The sequence below is a fragment of the Kryptolebias marmoratus genome, linkage group LG4 (genome assembly GCF_001649575.2).
Source record: "Kryptolebias marmoratus isolate JLee-2015 linkage group LG4, ASM164957v2, whole genome shotgun sequence".
NCBI classification, from domain to species: Eukaryota; Metazoa; Chordata; class Actinopteri; order Cyprinodontiformes; family Rivulidae; genus Kryptolebias; species Kryptolebias marmoratus.
The window spans coordinates 11,005,818-11,023,515 of NC_051433.1; the positions used below are offsets into that span (position 1 = coordinate 11,005,818).

The 17,698-nt window shown below is 42.1% G+C and overlaps 2 protein-coding genes across 5 annotated transcripts; one reads left to right on the plus strand and one right to left on the minus strand.

Moving 5' to 3' along the window:
• Window positions 1–1,108: 1,108 nt before the first annotated feature.
• On the plus strand, window positions 1,109–10,885 carry brpf3a (bromodomain and PHD finger containing, 3a). 4 transcript variants are annotated; one of them, XM_017408335.3, is made up of 13 exons: window positions 1,109–1,556; window positions 3,577–5,096; window positions 5,272–5,428; window positions 5,545–5,676; window positions 5,944–6,072; window positions 6,175–6,487; window positions 6,582–6,911; window positions 7,111–7,662; window positions 7,756–7,816; window positions 8,500–8,582; window positions 8,781–8,854; window positions 8,942–9,096; window positions 9,186–10,885. In XM_017408335.3, the coding sequence occupies exons 2-13, from the start codon at window positions 3,595–3,597 to the stop codon at window positions 9,367–9,369; spliced, it is 3,672 nt and encodes a 1,223-aa protein (XP_017263824.1). In that variant the 5' UTR covers window positions 1,109–1,556; window positions 3,577–3,594; the 3' UTR covers window positions 9,370–10,885. The 4 variants fall into 4 exon arrangements, with proteins under 4 accessions (XP_017263824.1, XP_017263822.1, XP_037831099.1 ...); XM_017408333.3 differs by having other exon boundaries at window positions 1,110–1,556; window positions 8,757–8,854; XM_037975171.1 differs by having other exon boundaries at window positions 1,111–1,271; window positions 8,757–8,854.
• A 291-nt stretch (window positions 10,886–11,176) lies between these two features.
• On the minus strand, window positions 11,177–16,890 carry mon1bb (MON1 secretory trafficking family member Bb). The gene is made up of 6 exons (XM_017408016.3): window positions 16,762–16,890; window positions 16,183–16,277; window positions 14,618–15,196; window positions 12,984–13,776; window positions 12,655–12,802; window positions 11,177–12,454 (listed from the first exon to the last, which is right to left on the minus strand). The coding sequence occupies exons 2-6, from the start codon at window positions 16,259–16,261 to the stop codon at window positions 12,227–12,229; spliced, it is 1,827 nt and encodes a 608-aa protein (XP_017263505.1). The 5' UTR covers window positions 16,262–16,277; window positions 16,762–16,890; the 3' UTR covers window positions 11,177–12,226.
• Window positions 16,891–17,698: the final 808 nt, after the last annotated feature.

Below are 17,698 nucleotides of genomic sequence, written 5' to 3' on the forward strand. Positions count from 1 at the left end.
ATATTTGCAAGTACCCTGACTTTTGAGTAATCTTTTAAAGAGGACCTGATCAGTAGCTTTGAAGGCTCTCCGAAGTTCTTTCGAAGTTTGGATTTTGGCTGCTTTTTCACTCATTTCCTGTTCTTATACCTTTATACCTGACTGCTACAGCAAAATGTGCAGTGAATGTTTCCAAAAACATGAGGAAAGTGGACAAGTGTAGGACAAAAAATAGTGTCAAACATAAAAAAATGAATAAAAATGAAAATAAATCAGTCTGCAGCAGATGCTTAGTCTGAAAGTCAAATCTTAACAGTAAAAAGGGGAAAAATATCTAAAAAGACCTTAGAGATCCAAGCTTTCAGCTAAAGGTGCTATCTTTGTTTTTTTTTTTTTTGTTTTTTTTATAAATTCAGCTAAAGAAACAAATTATAGCTTCATAACAGTCTGCTAAGTGCTTAGAGATACCAATTTTAAAAAGGCTTTTTGCTAAGTTTTGTTCCATCTCTTGAGTTAAAAAAAAATAAGGATCACTGCATTTGTAAATATTTGTAGCTTTAATTGGTGTATTATTATCAATTATTAGTATTATTTTTTATTAGTTATCTCATAGCCAATAGTAGTAGTAGGTAGTAGAATTTTAAAGATTTTCTTCAGCAAATATATCAAAGTAATGAGACTGTGTAGTAGGAAAATAATACTAAAAATATCAATGACACCCATGCAGTTTAATTGTGAACTATGTGCTTTTTTTTATATATTTTATAATAAACTTATGATAAAATGAAAGAATGGCGAAAAATACCATTTTCGATAAGAATTTGGAAACTTTTTTTGCTTTTAGGAGTTTAAAAACTCAAAAAAAAAAAATGTAGCATATATAGCACTAATAGGAATGTCAACATGTTTTTGGCTTTAAGGAAGTATTTTTCTGCAGTATTTTAGTACACTAAAAATACTATCTGCGTTGTTTTATTTAGTGTTTTTCCTTAAATAAAGGAGCCAGTGTGGCGTGCATGTTTAAATAAGAGCAGAAATGTAAATATTCGGTGTTGTTTGGTGGAGATAAGGGGACCATCCGGTTGTTTTTTTCACCGCCTCTCTCCGTGCTGACCTCCAGCGCGAGCCCGGTGAGTTCGCTTCGTCTCGCGGACCAACCTCAAGCCGGTGCGCGTCGCGTGCGAGTTATGGCGTCGACCCGCAATTGGCTGAGGTGATTTTTTTTTTCTTTTTTTCCTCCAAAGGGGCGTATTTTTCAAGCCATCTTGACTGAATACTTAGCCTTATCCAAGGTACATTAATTTGATATCTTCGGGATTTTGCGGCCCCACCGAGTCGCCCGCCGCCACCGTTTGAAAGGCTCGAGCCGCACCGATGTAACCGGGTTGAGTCCGTGCGCTCGACCAAACCCCCGGCGGAGGAGCGGGGCGCTGAAAAATGTCGCTCCCTGAAATTACCGGCCAGCTAAGCTAACGGCTAACATGTCCGCCTTTGGTCGGAGGGAGCCACTAGCTGACATTTAGCCAGGTGCAGTTTTTCCGTTTGGCTCTCGCGCTGCGGAGGACGGTTTTATCGAGGTAAAGGACTCTTGTTGTTTTCAGTATTTTCAGCACTGTTTTAGAAACGCCTCCAGTTGGTAATATTTCGTGTGCCCTGTCCGACCGAGCAACGTTATCACATCAGGCAGAGACAGCCGTTTTTTGCAGGGGTCTGGAGCACAAAGAGATAGCCATAACGGCGCGCCGTTGCAGTGTCGTGCTCTGATATCTACGTGCCGTAGTTTAGTGCGTTAAGGCACGGCGAACAGTGAGCAGTCGCTCTCTGGCTGCTGACTGAATGTGTAATTGTGCTGCTAATCATCTTGCAATACAAGTGCTGTCTCTGCTGTTGTGCGCCTAAAATGGCTGACAGATGTTAGATACTTGGGCTGGTATTTAGCGCTTTGCAGCCTAACATGCTTTTAGCAACAGGGTGGGAAAAACACGGTGCTGGCTTCTGATTGGTCCAACCAATGAGCGGCCGTGTGACGGACAGGTGATTGGACCAATGAGCGTACCGCTGACATGAATACATGCAAGCAGTGCAAGTTACTGTATTTGTGTTCGAGCAGCAAGGCTGCTTGAGGTAACAAGCCATGTTATTACAGAGTTTTATCTCCTTCTACGTGTTAATTATGATGTCCAAAAGTAAAAAAACATCATGGCCACTTCTTAGAATTTAAACCGAGCTTTTCTGTCAGAAATGTTAGAACAGCATGATGATTATAAATAAGTAAAAACAACATTTTACCATTTGTTTTTAACACTGTTTTTGGCTTGTTTCTTTCACTCCAGCTGCATTTTAGCATATCTTCCAGCACAAGGGTGCTAAAATTAAAAACTTAGTCCGAGCCAATGGCCAATCATAGCTAATATTTGTTAAAAATATATAAATTAGGGCTGCACAGTTTATCTTGAGTATTTTTATCACAATATCAATATCGCAAAGGAGTGCTTGGACTGCAACGAGTCATAGGAAATAATTTTGAAGTATAATGTATTCATGTTCTGCCTGCTAATAGTATATTTGGTCAATCCAACAGATTTTCAGGGGCCTCGATGCCCACACCTGGATTAGATGAGAGTGATGACAGAAGAGATAATGACGAGTGAGGAAATTTATATTGCACATTGCAAGGTTTTTTAATATTGTGCAGTCAAGGTTAAGATAAATTAACCTTGTTTTTTAATGTAATTTGTCAAACTATTTACGTAGAAACAGAAATAATCCTTTCCCAATCACATTTTAAGCAGAACTTAGAACATACACAACCTAATATAAAAGAAAATAAACATTTAAAAAACACATTTGCATTGATTTCTTATGCTATATCAACAACCTTTTGATTTATTTCTTAGTAATACATTTTTTTTACAATACATCAAATCAGTTTAGAAAAAACACTCAAAAAACTTGAACATTTGACTTTGAAATAAGAATAGAAAACAGAAAAAGATCATTAAAGCAGACTCTGTGTTGTTCTGGCGTGCTTTAACTCAGGTCAGCTACCAGACAGCTTTTCTTGGCTGCAGGAGTTTGATTGGTCTCATTTCATGCTCTCTCTTTCTGTTTCCACATCAAAATCAAAGGTTACTGAAAAACTAAAGTTTATTTTTCTTGGCTTCAAAGTTGGTTAACTGTAATGGGAAGTCTGAACTGAGTGTGCTCAGTTTTTTCAACTAAATGAGAAGCGATAGAGGCTCAGTCTGTCGGTGGGCCAGATGTTATATATTAAAAATGTTACCTTTGGAGCCAGTTAAAAGGTCAGCAAGGGCCAGATGTGGCTCACAGGCCTTGAGTTTGGCACACAATAGATTATTAAAATAGTTGTGTAATATGTTAATATATGCTTTTTGTGCGAACATGTGTAGGTTTAATGTCACTTGTTTGTCATTTCTAAATTAAATTTGAAATCTAAATGTAGTTGTAAGCAACCACTTTACAATATTTGTATTTGTTCACAGCAGCTACAGTAAATGTTTAAAGACAATTACACAGAATACAATAACTGTTGTCATTGTAATCACTTTATTTATTTTCTTCCTGTCCATTTGTTAGAGACTGGAGTAAAATCCCATGCGGAAGTTGCAGAAGTGGGAATGTGAGACATTTGTTAGACGACTCAACATGGGAAGGGGTCGAGGCAGAGGGAGAGGAAGAGGCAGGGGATCGTCCGGTCAGCTGCGGCCCCCCTCGCCTTACAGACTGCAGCTCTCCCCCTCCAGGGAGACCTTGACGTACGCTCAGGCCCAGAAAATCGTGGAAGTGGACCTCGATGGAAGGCTGCATCGGATTAACATCACAGACCTTCTGCCCGTCATCACAGAGGATGAAATGATGGCTCAGGACATCGCAGAGTGCAACAGCAACAAGGAAAACAGCGAGCAAACGCAGAGCAAAAGCAAATCCTGGAGGAAGCCCGCAAACAACAAAAGCAGAAGGACCGGTAAAAATGTGTCTCAACAAAATCAGCGGTCAGGCTCGCAGCAGCATACTGGATCTACGTACTCTTTCCAGCACCCGTCCCAAACCCCTCTGCCCGAGCCCACCTTTCGTGTGCTGAGTTCAGTTTCTCCTTCTGAGGCGCCTCCCCTCCCGGCTGCCTACTACCGTTACATAGAGAAGTCCGGCGAGGAGCAGGACAGTGTGGCTGAGTACGACATGGACGAGGAGGACTTGGCTTGGCTGGAGATGGTGAACCAAAAAAGGGTGTCTGATGGCCACGCGTCTGTATCTGCAGACACTTTTGAGCTTCTGATCGATCGCCTGGAGAGAGAGTCGATCCTCGAGTCCCGCAGCCAGGCTCTGTCCCAGAACGCTGTTGATGAGGATGCCTTCTGCTGCGTTTGCTTGGATGATGAATGTCTGAACAGTAACGTCATCCTGTTCTGTGACATCTGCAACTTGGCCGTCCACCAGGAGTGCTACGGTGTGCCCTATGTACCTGAAGGCCAGTGGCTGTGCCGCTGCTGCCTGCAGTCCCCCTCCCGCCCTGTAGACTGCGTGCTCTGTCCAAACCGAGGAGGTGCCTTCAAGCAGACGAGCGATGGACGATGGGCTCATGTTGTGTGTGCCATATGGATCCCAGAGGTTTGCTTTGCTAACACAGTGTTCTTAGAGCCCGTTGAGGGAGTCAAGAACATCCCTCCAGCTCGCTGGAAGCTCACGTGCTATCTGTGTAAGCAGAAAGGCAGGGGGGCGTCCATCCAGTGCCACAAAGCCAACTGTTACAGAGCTTTTCACGTCACCTGCGCCCAGAAGGCTGGTTTGTATATGAAGATAGATCCGGTCCGAGAGACGGGTGTTAACGGCACCACCTTCTCTGTGAAGAAGACTGCTTTCTGTGAGCATCACTCCCCTGTTGGGTCTCGGCGGGACGGGTCTGGAGATGAGTCGGTGGAAGGGAGGATGGTAGGGGGGAGGGGTAACCGAGGTCAGAGGTCATACACGCAAAGCTCACCCTCACCTACCAACAAAAAGACAACCAAAGGTCAGAAAAAGAAGAATTCAAAAGGGTCTGGTTCAACACGACGCTCGAATATTCCTGTGCTGCTTGTGCCTCAGATCCCCTCCCACAGGTATGACTTATGTTGTTTCATGGTTGTTGCTTTAAAAGTAATAATCTTTCATTTTGATTCAGTAGTTTGGAGTATTTTTAAAAGCATTTAGAAATATATTGTTTTTTGTTCAGTTCAAAAACTGCTATTATTCCTGTTCAAGTTTAATGTGTAACCGTTACGTTGATCATCATAGGCTGAACAAGATCTGCACAGGGGTTGAAGTACAGAGGAAAAATCAGTTCATGCAGAGACTTCATAATTATTGGTTACTGAAACGTCAGTCACGAAATGGCATGCCTTTAATACGCCGGCTTCATTCCCATCTACAAGCTCACAAGACTGCAGAGCAGGTGAGCGGAACTGTTTACAGTATTCATCACGAAACAGTTGTTACGCTGTTGTGAAAACTAAATGCTGGCGGTTCCACCGTCTTCGACACCAAGTCTGACATTCTTTTGCCTTTCAGCGGGAGCCCGACGAAAAGCTGAGTGCTGCGAGAGAGGAACTGCGATACTGGCAAAAGCTGAGGCAGGACCTGGAAAGAGCTCGACTTTTAGTGGAACTCATCCGCAAGAGAGAGAGGTTAAAGAGAGAACAGGTAAAAAGGAAAGTCTGAAGCATGAGGCCAGAGATGATTGTCTGGAGTATTTTTACATTTCCATTAAAGCTGATCGTAAGCATCAGTAGGATTAGAACTAAAAAAGTGGTGACATCGCAAACAATTTAGGATTAAATTGAGCAATTAGAAAGTATAAAAGACAGCTTTAATCTGTTTTACTCTGCAGCGTTCGTTACTGGTTTAAATCCTGTAGAGTGACCTTGTATTTCCCTCTGCTCTGTGCTTTGTTTACATCGTCATCGTTAGATGAAAATCCAGCAGGCCGCCCTTGAGTTAACGTTGACTCCTGCTCTGCTGCTTTTGCAATCCACCTTGGACCAGCTACAAGAGAAGGACACAGCCAAAATCTTTTCTCAGCCTGTTAATCTAGCAGAGGTTGGTGCACTTAGGACAGCAGTCGTGTTTTAGTTGCTTTACTCAGTTACTTTGGGTTAATTATGACCTAGCTGACATTATTATTTGTTATGATTTACGGAGGTCCCAGATTACCTGGAGTTTATATCCCAACCCATGGATTTCTCCACCATGCGTACCAGACTAGAGGGACACGCCTATTGCTCAGTTGCAGACCTAGAGAAGGACTTCAATCTCATGATCTCTAACTGCCTGAAATACAACTCCAAGGACACCATGTTCCACAAAACAGCCTTACAGCTGCAGGAAGTGGGGGGAGCCATCCTCCGTCACGCCCACAGGCAGTCTCAGACCATTGGCCTGGACCCCAGCACTGGCATGCACCTGCCAGAAGCACCAAACAAACATGGCTTCTACCACTGCACATGGGAAGATGGTGAATGAGAGCTAAGATTTGTTTTCCTGAATATATATAACCAACATCCTTCATCTTTGCTCTGGTTTAATATTTCTTCCCTGTCTGTCCCCAGTCGATTCTCTCCTGGATCCAGAAAACAGACTGCACCTTACCACAGACGAGCAGCTCAAAGCTTTACTGGACAAACTGGACATAGTCACGTCGATGCGCACCAGTGGTGGTCGTACCAAACGCATCAGGCTGCTGCGCCGAGAGATCAACACTCTGAGGCAGAAAATGAACCAGGAGCAGCAAAGTGCTCAGTCTGTGAATGGAAACAACAGGGATGAAGAAGAAAATGGAGAGGAGGAGGAACTGGAGGAGGAACAGCCAAAAAGGGGAAAGAAGAAAAAGGAGGATGCAGAAAATGGGCCTTTAATTGCAGTGTCAAACTCTGCAACAGGTACAATACTTTTTTTTTTATTCCTATAACAAGTGTTTAAAAATAAAGAAATAAATTTGGCTCAATGATTGCACAGTTTTGTGAAGTCAAGTATCTTGTTTTAAGTGTCAAATAAACAACATCCTGGAAATATTCAAATTTAAGTTGCAAGCTGTGTAGTTTTTACAATTTTAACAACAACAATTTGTCTATGATCCAGATGACTCTCCACCTGTCCTGGAGCTTACCTGTCCAGTATCGTCACCCTTACCGGGAGATGCCCCTCTGGAGCCCCCTGTCCTGGGCATCGTGACAGGAGGGCGGAGGTCACCTGGGCGCTCCTACAAGCGCCAGAGGTCGTCACGCAGCGGAAGCAAAAGCCAAGGAGAAGATGAGGCGGAAGTGGGAGAGACGCCATCTTCTCAGCCCGAGGCTGTCCACGAGGTTACGCCCCTCGGCACCCCTCCAACCCTGACTGTGGCTGGAGTTGGTCGTCGCACGTCGGTTCTGTTTAAGAAAGCTAAAAATGGGGCGCGGATGGTAAAGAACAAGTCCACTCCGTGGCAGAATGGGAAAACCACTGAGGAGAAAACCAATGGGCTGGATACCACTCCTGGTAGCCCAGATTCCACCAGTGTGAACACAACCACCTTACCTCCTACCCCCAACACCTTCCCTGCCCCTCCCTCTCCTTCCTCACACCACTTGCGGTCCAGAGGCCCCAGCTCAGAGAGTGAAGCTGACAAACCTCCTGCACCCCCCACAGAAGAAGGTATGGCACGGTGGATTAATGTTTCACGACATTTCACTTTCTACAAAGTTCAGCTGGGTTACTATTTAACGTTTTTTTTTTTGTCTTTGGAAGGCCTGACAAATGGGAAGCACACTTCTGCAGACCAGGAAGACGATGGAGACTCAAACCTGACGTGAGTAGAAGGTCACAGACATTCAAAGCGTAACATCACTGTTTGAGAGAACTCCCAAGAATTTAAAATTGTATTGTGAGTCATAACACAATAGATAACTTTATTTTTTAACCAGGGGTAAAACAAGTTGTCTATTATTATAATATTCTCTCATTTAATGTGTGAGTCTGTCATGCAGCACAACATTATCTGACCGAAACCTCCAGCACAAACAGGAATGGTAGATGGCCTGCACTTGTATAGCGCCTTACCAAGTCCAAAGTGCTTTACACTACATTTAGTCATTCACCCATTCACACACTGATGTCAGTAAGCTTCATTGTAGCCACAGCTGCCCTGGGGTGGGCTGACAGAAGTGAGGCTGCAATTACATCGGCACCAGTAGGCAAGGCAGGTGAAGTGTCTTGCCCAAGGACACAACGGCTGAGACTGACAGAGCGGGTGCTCGAACCGGCAACCCTCTGATCACAGGACGAACTCCTACCTCCTGAGCCACTGCCGCCCAAGGAGGAGCATATCAAATCACAGAAACCCCACCGAACGTTTGTTTAAGCCATGAATTAAAACATAGCGTTGAGGCTCTTTGGTCTTAAAGTTTCACTTGAACTGAATTAATTAATCTCCAATTAAACTGTAAAAGTTGAAAAGTTGCCCTCTTCTATTTTCTCTCCTTCCACCTCTAGCGTTTCCCCTCCCAAACGTAGCCGGGGTAAACCAGCTTTGGTGAAAGTTCCAAGCAAAGAGAATGGAGACATCTCTGCTCCAGGTGTGTATTTTCTCAAAAGTTTTTTGTTTTGTTTTATTCATTTCAAGGCATAATGTAATCATCTGCATTTAAAAAAAACCAAACGTTTGTAGAACTAAAAATGAAAAGGAAAAAACAGTCACAGTTTGTTTGGAACAGAGATTAATAAATTATATTGAAATATCCTGTTCACAGGAAAGTCTACACTTCTGTCTTTAGATGGTGAAACCGAACTTTCACCACTGGACCTAGTTTGGGCGAAATGTCGAGGATATCCTTCCTACCCAGCAATGGTGAGCGTCTGTTTGGCCCCGCAGTCTGTGGTGTGCATGTCGCCTTCGTTAAAAGAACAGAATAGTCAGCGTATTCGATTGTTGCAGATTGTCGATCCAAACATGCCTCAGGAAGGACTCCTCCACAACGGCATCCCCATCCCAGTGCCTCCCGTGGAGGTGCTCAAACTGGGCGAATGGAGAAAAACGGAAGAGGGGGAAAAGCTCTTCTTAGTGCTCTTCTTTGATACCAAAAGAACTTGGTAAGACTTTTAAACAAGGCGTCCAGTGAAACGGCGCGCTGCATGTAAAATCCAACGAGTTTGAAAATGGTTTGTTTCCGTGTTTTTAGGCAATGGCTCCCTCGAAACAAACTACTGCCGCTGGGGATAGACGACACTGTAGACAAACTGCGCCTGATGGAAGGGAAGAAACCCAGCGTGCGCAAGTCTGTACACACTGCTTACGACCGGGCAATGGTGCATTTAAACCACGTGAGAGGAAACCTTAACTTCACTCCCTCCAATTTTATATAAATCTTATTTTAAAGATCTCATCTTAAACAACCCGACTGGTTGTACAGAAGCTTCTTAAAAATGTGGGAAACTATAAAACATCCAAAAGCTGATGATAGATCTTTTCTTTTCTTTTTTTTTTGCATAAAATTGTGAAGATTTTTAAAATGGGAGAAAGAAGAAATTGCTCAGAATTTTTCATAGATTAATTAATTAATTTATTCATGTAAAATCTTTTTTTTTTTTTAAAGGGTGTTTTTACACAACTGTTGCTATATGTTCATATGAAGTTTTTATCTTTGGCCAAAGTGAGTTCAGGCTCGAGTGAGAGAAGTGTATTTATCTGTCAAAGGGATCGTTATGATTCAAAATATATTGAGATTGTATTTGCTATTGAAATGTCACTGTGTGTAATAAAGTGTGAAAGTCCCACTTTAACATTCATGTCATACCTGGACTCTGTGGTGGTCCCCCCCCCCAAAAAAATGTATAAAATTAGTATTTTTTTTAACCCCAGAACAGGTCCGATCTTTAATAAGCTGCTTAAAATTCAGCCTTTTTGCTGTAATCCCTTTTTATTTTAATATTTAAACTATAAAATCAACCTTCCACTGCAGGTATTGACATTAGATTTCCAGTTTTGCGTCACTGGCTCTCCGCAGAAGAGATTCACATATTTATTTAACTAAAGCGGCGTGTTTTATTTTTAACATTTCTGGAACTGTTAGTCCAGCTACGACGTGTTGTTGGTGGGACTTTTAACTGTGTTTGATGACTTTTTTTTTTTTTTCCATATTGTGAAACTGTTTAAAATGATGGCAGAATGTGGAAGCGGCCGGCGCGGTTCCCAGCTCAGCGAGGTTTAAAGCCACTGCAGAGTCGAAGCAGATAAATCTGCGGCGCTAACTTACCGAAGGCCTTGAATTTATTTGCAGATCTGGCTGAAAAGACTTGAAAAGCACAAATGCTCTGGTTTAAAATAAAAATAATAATTAAAAACTTTTAGGATAGGCGGTTCCCGGGGCCATATGTGTGGCGTACCTGCTGTGTCTCTTTGTGTACAGCGTATACATATAAGTATACAAGCTCAGTGTGGTAAAAGTGCATGTGTATAGTTCTGTAAATATGTAAATGTATGTTTATATTTGCTTAAATGAAGTAATTTAAGGAATGCAAAAATCAAATATAGATTTTAATTTATAAATCTGTTGCAGTAGAGGTGTTATTTAAAAAGTAAAATATTGAAAAGAAATGCGTATGATCTAAGTAGCTCTTTGTAATAGTGATATTTGCCAACATGTTGGTGGAAAATATTCTGTAAAAGTGAGGTGGCACAAGACCTAATCTGTAGGCAGCTGTGTCTGCGTTTGCCTACTTCTGTTTTTTTTCTTGGTGGTGCAGATTTTTGATCTTGTAATTTGAAATAGTTCTACAAGATCTACAGTCTGCCTGACGATATTTTCTCACACAGGAATAAAAAGGCTGTTTGGAAAAAAAAAACAAACAAACCAAAAATAAACTGCTTGTGGGGTGTTTTTCATATGAATTTGCAGCTGCTGGATCCGTTTCTGCCACTTTTGAGAACTGGTTTTCTGAAGTGACGGCGTCGTTTAAAGATACATATACATCTCGGGACGCTTAATGTGGCCACACCGAATAAAAATAGACTTTTGGTTTATTAAAAGCTTCAAATGTGGCTGAAAAATTACACTTCTGTCCATCCTCTGCTACTCAGATCTTTTTAATTCCAGTCAAGACTAAAAATTTACCTGAAACATTATTGATGCAATAATTCGTATGATGCCGTCCTGAATTCACTGAGTCTTTGTTAAATAAATTCTGTAATATTTATAAGTATGGCTCTTACACAAAATAAAAATACAGCGTTCAGTACAGCTACACACTTTAAAACAACTAGATTTGTGCAACCTGGAGTTTATTTTTCTGACACTACAGACAAGCTGTTAAGACTTGAATCAACAGAAAAGGACACAACAAGGAGGCTACCATTTATAGATCATTTAGAAAACTATCAGTCAGAACCAGTGAAATACCTGAACTCACCTCAGTAAGGTGTGAGATGAGCAACATTTTTAAAATAAAACATTACATGAGCTCTGTGGCGTCTTCTCGCAGTTTAAAAGACGGCTGGTCACGTCTGACGTACGGTGGCCAGGAAGGGACTACTGACTTATTTTCTTCAGAAAATGCAACATAAATAAAACTTGTAACATTTTTATTATTTGAACTGAAACAGACGCCGTATAGAAAACGATGCTTTCAAATCCATTCGCAGAGATTAACATTAACATTATGTTTGTTCTTGTTTTAAATAAATATCCAACCCTCCTCTGGCAGTTCCACTTGTTCCAGTTTGTGATGATCCCAAATACAAAACACTTTATTTGCGTTCCCCTAATTTCCCAGAACACGTGATCCGTTCTGAGAAAAGGTCATTCAACCTCCCCCCCCCAATCATACTCATTTCCACAAGAAATAGCTAATTTATAAATGTTTTATATTATTGAACTGTCATCTGAGGGATACATTCACTGTCCAGGAGGAGAAAAAAATTCTCTCTGTTGTAATAAAACAATATAAAAACAATTAAATATTACTTGAATTAAGTCCTACCACAGCTCAACTTAAAATGCACCGATGCAGCTCCCCCCCCCCCGACTTTTTTCTGTATGGAAGCAGCAAAGCAACGACATGCTTTATTTCACGTAGAGAGACCGATCCTTTCTACGTAGTGTGAAGATGTAGTGTTTAAATCGAGTAGTCAGTTGGTCGAGTCGGATGACTCTCAAGAAAACGCTGAAAAATATCTGAACCCAGTGAAGAGATTCTCGGTGAGTGAGGCAGATTCTTACAGCAGCTATAGGAGGGACAAATAGCCGTTGTCTGTGGAGTCTTGCTGCTCAGATTTGCTGCTTTTTGAACTCTTGCTGGGATTCGGAGTCGTCGAATACTTCGGCGGGTATCGGATGAAGAGGCGATCCTCCTCCTTTTTAATCCATCTGAGCAGCTTGGTGATGGCAGTAATGGCACAGGTTTTTGTCACCAGAGGGCTGAAGCAGGTGTACAACTCAAACTTACTGGTCACCTGAAAAGAAAACACACACAGATACTTTACTTTAAAAAAAAAACTACCTGTCTGTGTGTACAATCACTCTGCAGGGACGAGCACCGTTTGTGTTCAGCTTCAAACAAAGCGATACGGTGGAACAGCGGGCCCTGCCTTTCTAACAATCATGCGTTACAGATGTCGACGGCGAGCGTGTGACCACAAACAGAGCTACGAACCCAGGCGAGCAGCGTTTCCCTCTCAGCAACGTGGTAGATGAGCTTCAGGGGTCGCGAGGTGCTGTGAATCCGGCTGTGCATGTAGCGATAAAGATCCAGGAGTCGCATTTTCTCCTCCTCGCTGCTATAAGGAGCCTCCATCTCTGGGCTACAGACAGGTTAAATACAACAGGGAAATCATGGAAAAGTTCAAAGTAAAACTCGTTACAGACAGACACACTGGGGGAAATCCTCTTTTACATAAATATGTAAATATACTTTCTGATAGCAGAATTATTTTAAGCAAATACAGCCCATCTATGGTTGGCGATTCACACACACACACACACCTGGTGAACTGAGTGAGCTGGCGGTAGTTGTCCGGAACATCGAAGGGCTTGTACATGAAGTGCCTGAGGTCCGAGACGCCAACCTGGCTCACGCTGTACAGCTGAGCCTTGGCAATGAGGCTCAGCGAGTTCTGAGCCGCCATGGCCTCCTCGATCTTCCTCTTGCACTCAGCTACGGCGTAGAACGCCTCCTTGTCTGTGGAGAGCAGCAGCAAGCAGACGGTGCACTCCGGAGGGTCCAGGTAAGAAATGTACGCGTAAAAGTAACAGTCGGGATTGAACAGGGGCAGGCAGATCGGAGTCCAGATCTCCCCGGCCTGGAAGGCCGAGGAGGCGCCGATGAGGTTGAGCAGGAGGTGAACGTCCGCCGGCTCCAGCCTCGAGTCCTCGATGACCGTCTTCTCCTGGACGATGGTCAGCAGCTGGTTCTTGGCGATGAGTATGGAGAAAACCAGGTTGGGGGTGATGGCTTTCTGTAGGATCTGGCTGAGGGAGTCCCTGAGGGAGGAAGCGAGAGGCAAGCAGTGCACCGCCGCCAGCAGAAAGCTCGGGTCCGAATCCACCAGGTTGAGGAGGCCGTCCAGGATCTTCTCCGAGCCTGCCAGGAGCCGTCTCAGGTCATAGTTCTTCTTGTGCTCAAAGATGCGGGATATGCTGGCCTGGGTGAGCATACTGATGATCTGGTAATACACGTAAAGGAGCTCTCCACGCAGCTGCTGCTCGGACTGACGGCTGCTGGAGACGCACACCAACACCAGCGGTCCTTTCTGCAGGAACACCACCGTGTGCTCCTCTGATGGAAGGGAGGCAAAACACGGCACAAAGGGTTAAAAACACCAGACAGGAAGACACCACCAGAGCTGACTGAAGGGTTGAGAAATACTAAAACTTGGACATGGTCATAAAAACACAGGCGACTGACTAATTAATTACTTACTTGTTAATTACTTAAAAGATGAGCTTGTCAACAAAAGGCGTAAAGTAAAACATGAAACTTAAAAATGTACTAATAATAAAGTCTGGAGATTTCCAAAGATTTGAGCTTGCCTAACTTTGACTATTTTTAGATTTTCTGTTTTTGGACACGTAGCTCAGGCTTGTTTACAGCTTCGGGAGACGCCAGAAGACGCTCATTTTACTTTCTCACTTCTCAAATTTGGTTCCCAACTAGCAGTCATGGTCATCTCTGAGTGGCCGGTCAGCAAAGTCTACCCTAACACGCAAAAAAAACTATATTTATTTTATTATTGTGCATAAAAAAAAAATTACACTTGGAGTAACATTGTAAACTAAAATGGGCCTTATCAGGAACGTCTAAAACAACATTTAAACAGGCATCTGATAGCCTTTTCTATTTTATAATTATAATTTATACACTGAAAGCCGTGTAATAACCTGAAAGGTGATGTGGTTGATGAAAAAAATAGCATATTGGGAATTAAGATGTAGCCAGAAACTTGATGCCAATCAATTAAAATGAAAAGAAACAACAACAAAAAAAAAAACTTGATCTGGACTCAATTCACGTCTTTAAAATCTGAAATCCGATCAGCTCAGTGAACTGAAACATTAATGCTGCAGACTATTTTGAAAGAGTACAGATAAAATGTTTAGTTCAGTCAGCGCGGACCCACCGGAATACACTGAGTGGATGACATTATCTCCACTTTGGACAAAAGACACCAGCGCCATCATAACTCCCATCGTGGACGAAAGAGCCTCTTCGCTGCCGTATCGGGAATAAATGGGCTTGCCAGCTTCACTCAGCACAAAAATGTGCTTCCTGTGCTGCCGCCAGCTGTCAGCTGTGACGTCCTCATCACGATGGGACTTGAACGACGGGGATTCTTCGACTCCAGCTTCCGACAGCGGAGACGATCGCCCCTTCACGCCTATTCCTTGTTCCTCCAGCTTGGCCTTGGCCAGCATTGTGACAACAAACTCCCCAGAGTCGCTCTGGTCATTGTCGACAGCGTTGCCCTCGGCCCCTCCGTCAGCCGGATGGGCGGACACGTCGTTCCGACTCCCTGAGACTTTGGCCTCGTCAGTCTCTAACTTCGCTTCAAGCTGGGAGCAGAGCTCTTCGTTCTGGCCCGGCTCCTCTGTTGTAACATCCGACAGGTGCAGCTTTGTGGTTTGGTTTCTGTTAGCTGTGGAAGAATCGCTTTTCGCCGCTAGATCAGGGAGCAAGTGATTCCCCAGCAGGGTGTCAGCTGAAAGGACAGCAAAACTAAATTATTAAATGAAAACTGTAAACAGAGAAATTTAACGATCATAAAATGAGACCCAGACGTATCTGGACACTTAACAATTTGATAGGCAATAAATGTGGGATTTAAGCTTTAATATACATAAATTCACAAACAATGAAGGGTTTGGGAATTAGATAGCTGTAAAATAACTGTCAATAATGTGCTTCTTAACACTTTCTTCACAATCCTTGACTGCAGAATAGTTATATCTTTTGAAACATTTTGCCTGAGCTTTACTGTTTTAACTAATTTGTTTAAAGGCTTCACTGTCCTGTTTGTATTTAAGCAAAATGGATATATTCAATGGCATGTTGTTACCCTTCAGGTTCTGGGTTACTTTTGCAGAATATTTTTTAATTTTTTGTCATATTTTAAAATGTGTGCACTTCAGAAGATTCAAACAGTAGGACACACTTGCCCAGCGCCTTACAGGTGAGGCTGTGTGCTTTGGATTTTGAATATTCAAAGCTCTGTCAGTACGTTTATTTACATCCTGGTCCAAGCCGATCTTGGTTTCATCTGCTGCTGGAATGCAGCTCTGGAGCAACTCTGGCTTTTAAAGATAAGTTTGTTTGCTTACTCAACTCTAATACATGCTGTACCTCGTCATAAGCTAGCTATTAATGTAACAAACAAGTTTCAGACTCTCAGTTTTGACACGATAAGTATAGTTTTGTTTTTGCAACCTATACTTTATTCTAATAGCATGTTGCAGATTCAAAGCAGGTTCCAAATGCAACATTAGGGAAGCAACTTTGTTCTGGTCCATTTGAAAAATAAGAGCCCTCCTAAATCAATCTTCATATTTAGATGTTAAAATCCAAACAATAAAGCAAATAATCTAAAGGTCAAGCTTCTGTTCTTTATTTTAAACTGTGATTTGAATATGCTTAACTAACAAACCAACAATGGCACAAATACTCTGAGCTGAATTTATATGCATTTACCAGCTGGATCGCTCTCTGATGAATGATCAGAAATCTGGACTCCTTCTGCCTCTCCATCTTGATGATTGTCTCCCTCCATGATACCATCCCAATCACTAGAGATAAAAACAATAAAAGGTTTATGATAAATGCATATTAAGCTGAAGACACGGGCACCAATTAGGTTCCTTGTGAAAAAGGAGCATTCATACGGGTGTAGTGATCCAGTCACATGATAACAGAGGACAGTAAATCTGATTACAGCTTCAGCCAGCAGATCTAAGGTTTCACACAAACAGCAGATCGGCTGGAAGGAGCAGAGGAGCTAACGCTTGTTTAGCAATGAGTTTCTCAAATAATGAAACAAACAGCGTGCCTGCTAACTTCGACACAGCATATACAGCTTATCTTTTCGTGACGATAAACGTGGGACAGCGAATTCCGACACAAGTCAGCAAATGATGTCTGTAGTAAACACGGCTAACACTTCCTGCTAGCATCAGGCGAAGCAGAGATGAATTATCACGGCCTCGGCTGAACAGAGGAGGCAACCGCGGTCTGCCGAGATTAAATAAAAGACAAATTAAAAACAAAACTTACGGCGGTGTAACGTCGAAACGCTGCCTTCGGGATCTAGTTTGCGACTTGAACTTTTCTCTGCTGCACAGCCGCAGGTGAGCTGTCTCGAATGAGAGGCAGAAAACAAATTTTCCTAACGCAACAGCCGACTTCCTGTGAAGCTGACGTCAGAATCAGATGACCAATCAGACCGCAGGTCAACGTTTGGTAGCACCACCCCCTAATCGAAGGTTTCCCTCGAAGTTTTAAATTAAATTAAGTATTTATGCTATATTTGTAATCTATTATAGTGCTATTTTGTTTTAAGATTTTATAGTTTATTTTAAAAATATAGTTTCATCATGTTTAAGCAGTTTTGTCAACCTTATAAGCATGTGTTGTCTATAAATTCTGCCCTAGCAGAGATCTTTGAGAACAATTCATCAGACCCGTTTTACCATTTATACATAAATATGGGTAACCATTTCTCTTTAGAAATTCCTTAGAAACTCTCTATTCATAAAATGGAAAAAATTAACACAACAGGATAATAATGGGCAAGAAAACACTAAACAGCCAAACATTTCAGCACTTAAAGGTATGCAAAATACTAAACTGCATACTTTGAGTCTTTCTGTGATGAAAATATCATTTAAGACAACTTAAAGTTTTTGAATAATGCTTTCATGAATGTAAATAGTAAAAAGTTTATTTCTTCTTCAGAGTTAAACAGCTGAAGTGGCTAGTGAGTATAGTTACTGTGATAAAAGCAACTGTGAAGTCTTCATAAATTATCAGCTTTTTATATTTATTAACCTATAATAACTATAATACATAGTATTTGACAGAGACATGTAGATGTCCCTTTTGAAGCAGTTAAACAAAGGAGGAAGAAAAGAAGAAGAGAAAAGAATAAAATAAAATATTTTTATTTATTAAACATGTGTCCAAGCAAACAAAGGCAAATGTTTGTTCATTA